Source organism: Octopus bimaculoides, unplaced genomic scaffold, assembly GCF_001194135.2.
Source record: "Octopus bimaculoides isolate UCB-OBI-ISO-001 unplaced genomic scaffold, ASM119413v2 Scaffold_320977, whole genome shotgun sequence".
Taxonomy (NCBI): domain Eukaryota; kingdom Metazoa; phylum Mollusca; class Cephalopoda; order Octopoda; family Octopodidae; genus Octopus; species Octopus bimaculoides.
Window position 1 is genome coordinate 1 of NW_026313503.1, and position 472 is coordinate 472.

The 472-nt window shown below is 34.1% G+C and overlaps 1 protein-coding gene across 1 annotated transcript in view; it reads right to left on the bottom strand.

The window, feature by feature from the left end:
- Positions 1 to 109: 109 nt before the first annotated feature.
- Positions 110 to 472, bottom strand: part of LOC128251359 (dynein axonemal heavy chain 1-like) — a gene marked incomplete at its 3' end in the record, with an annotated part of 1839 nt that continues 1476 nt past the window's right edge. The window contains exon 2 of the mRNA XM_052978223.1: positions 110 to 369. Coding sequence (XP_052834183.1) covers positions 110 to 369 — 260 coding nt within the window. The remainder of the gene's footprint in view (positions 370 to 472) is intronic.

Sequence of the window (472 nt, forward strand, 5' to 3'; positions counted from 1 at the left end):
CACACACACACACACACACACACACACACACACACATACATACATAAGTGTATATGCCTAAACAACTGCAGATATACTCCTTTACATGCACAATAGTTAGCACACTTACATCCACACCGTTAAAGACACAACAAACACATACACACAAAGTAGCCGAGATAAGCAGTAAGAAAGAAACAATAAACGACCTACATTGTGATCTTGAGCACTGGAGATTTGTCTGTAAATCTTCGACTCTGAATAAGTAAAATTTTCTTCAAATATTTTGCTGTTGTAGAAATCATCTAGAATGGTCATTAGACACCTCCTGTCATGATCATCAGTGACTCTGCCACCATAATTAATGTGACCAGCAGTGTACTTTAAAACCTGTCAGTGACAATGTTAATTAAAATGGTATTAATACATAATGAATCTTAATAAAATAAATATTAAGTGACTGTTCTTACAACATGAGTTCTCATTTTTTTTT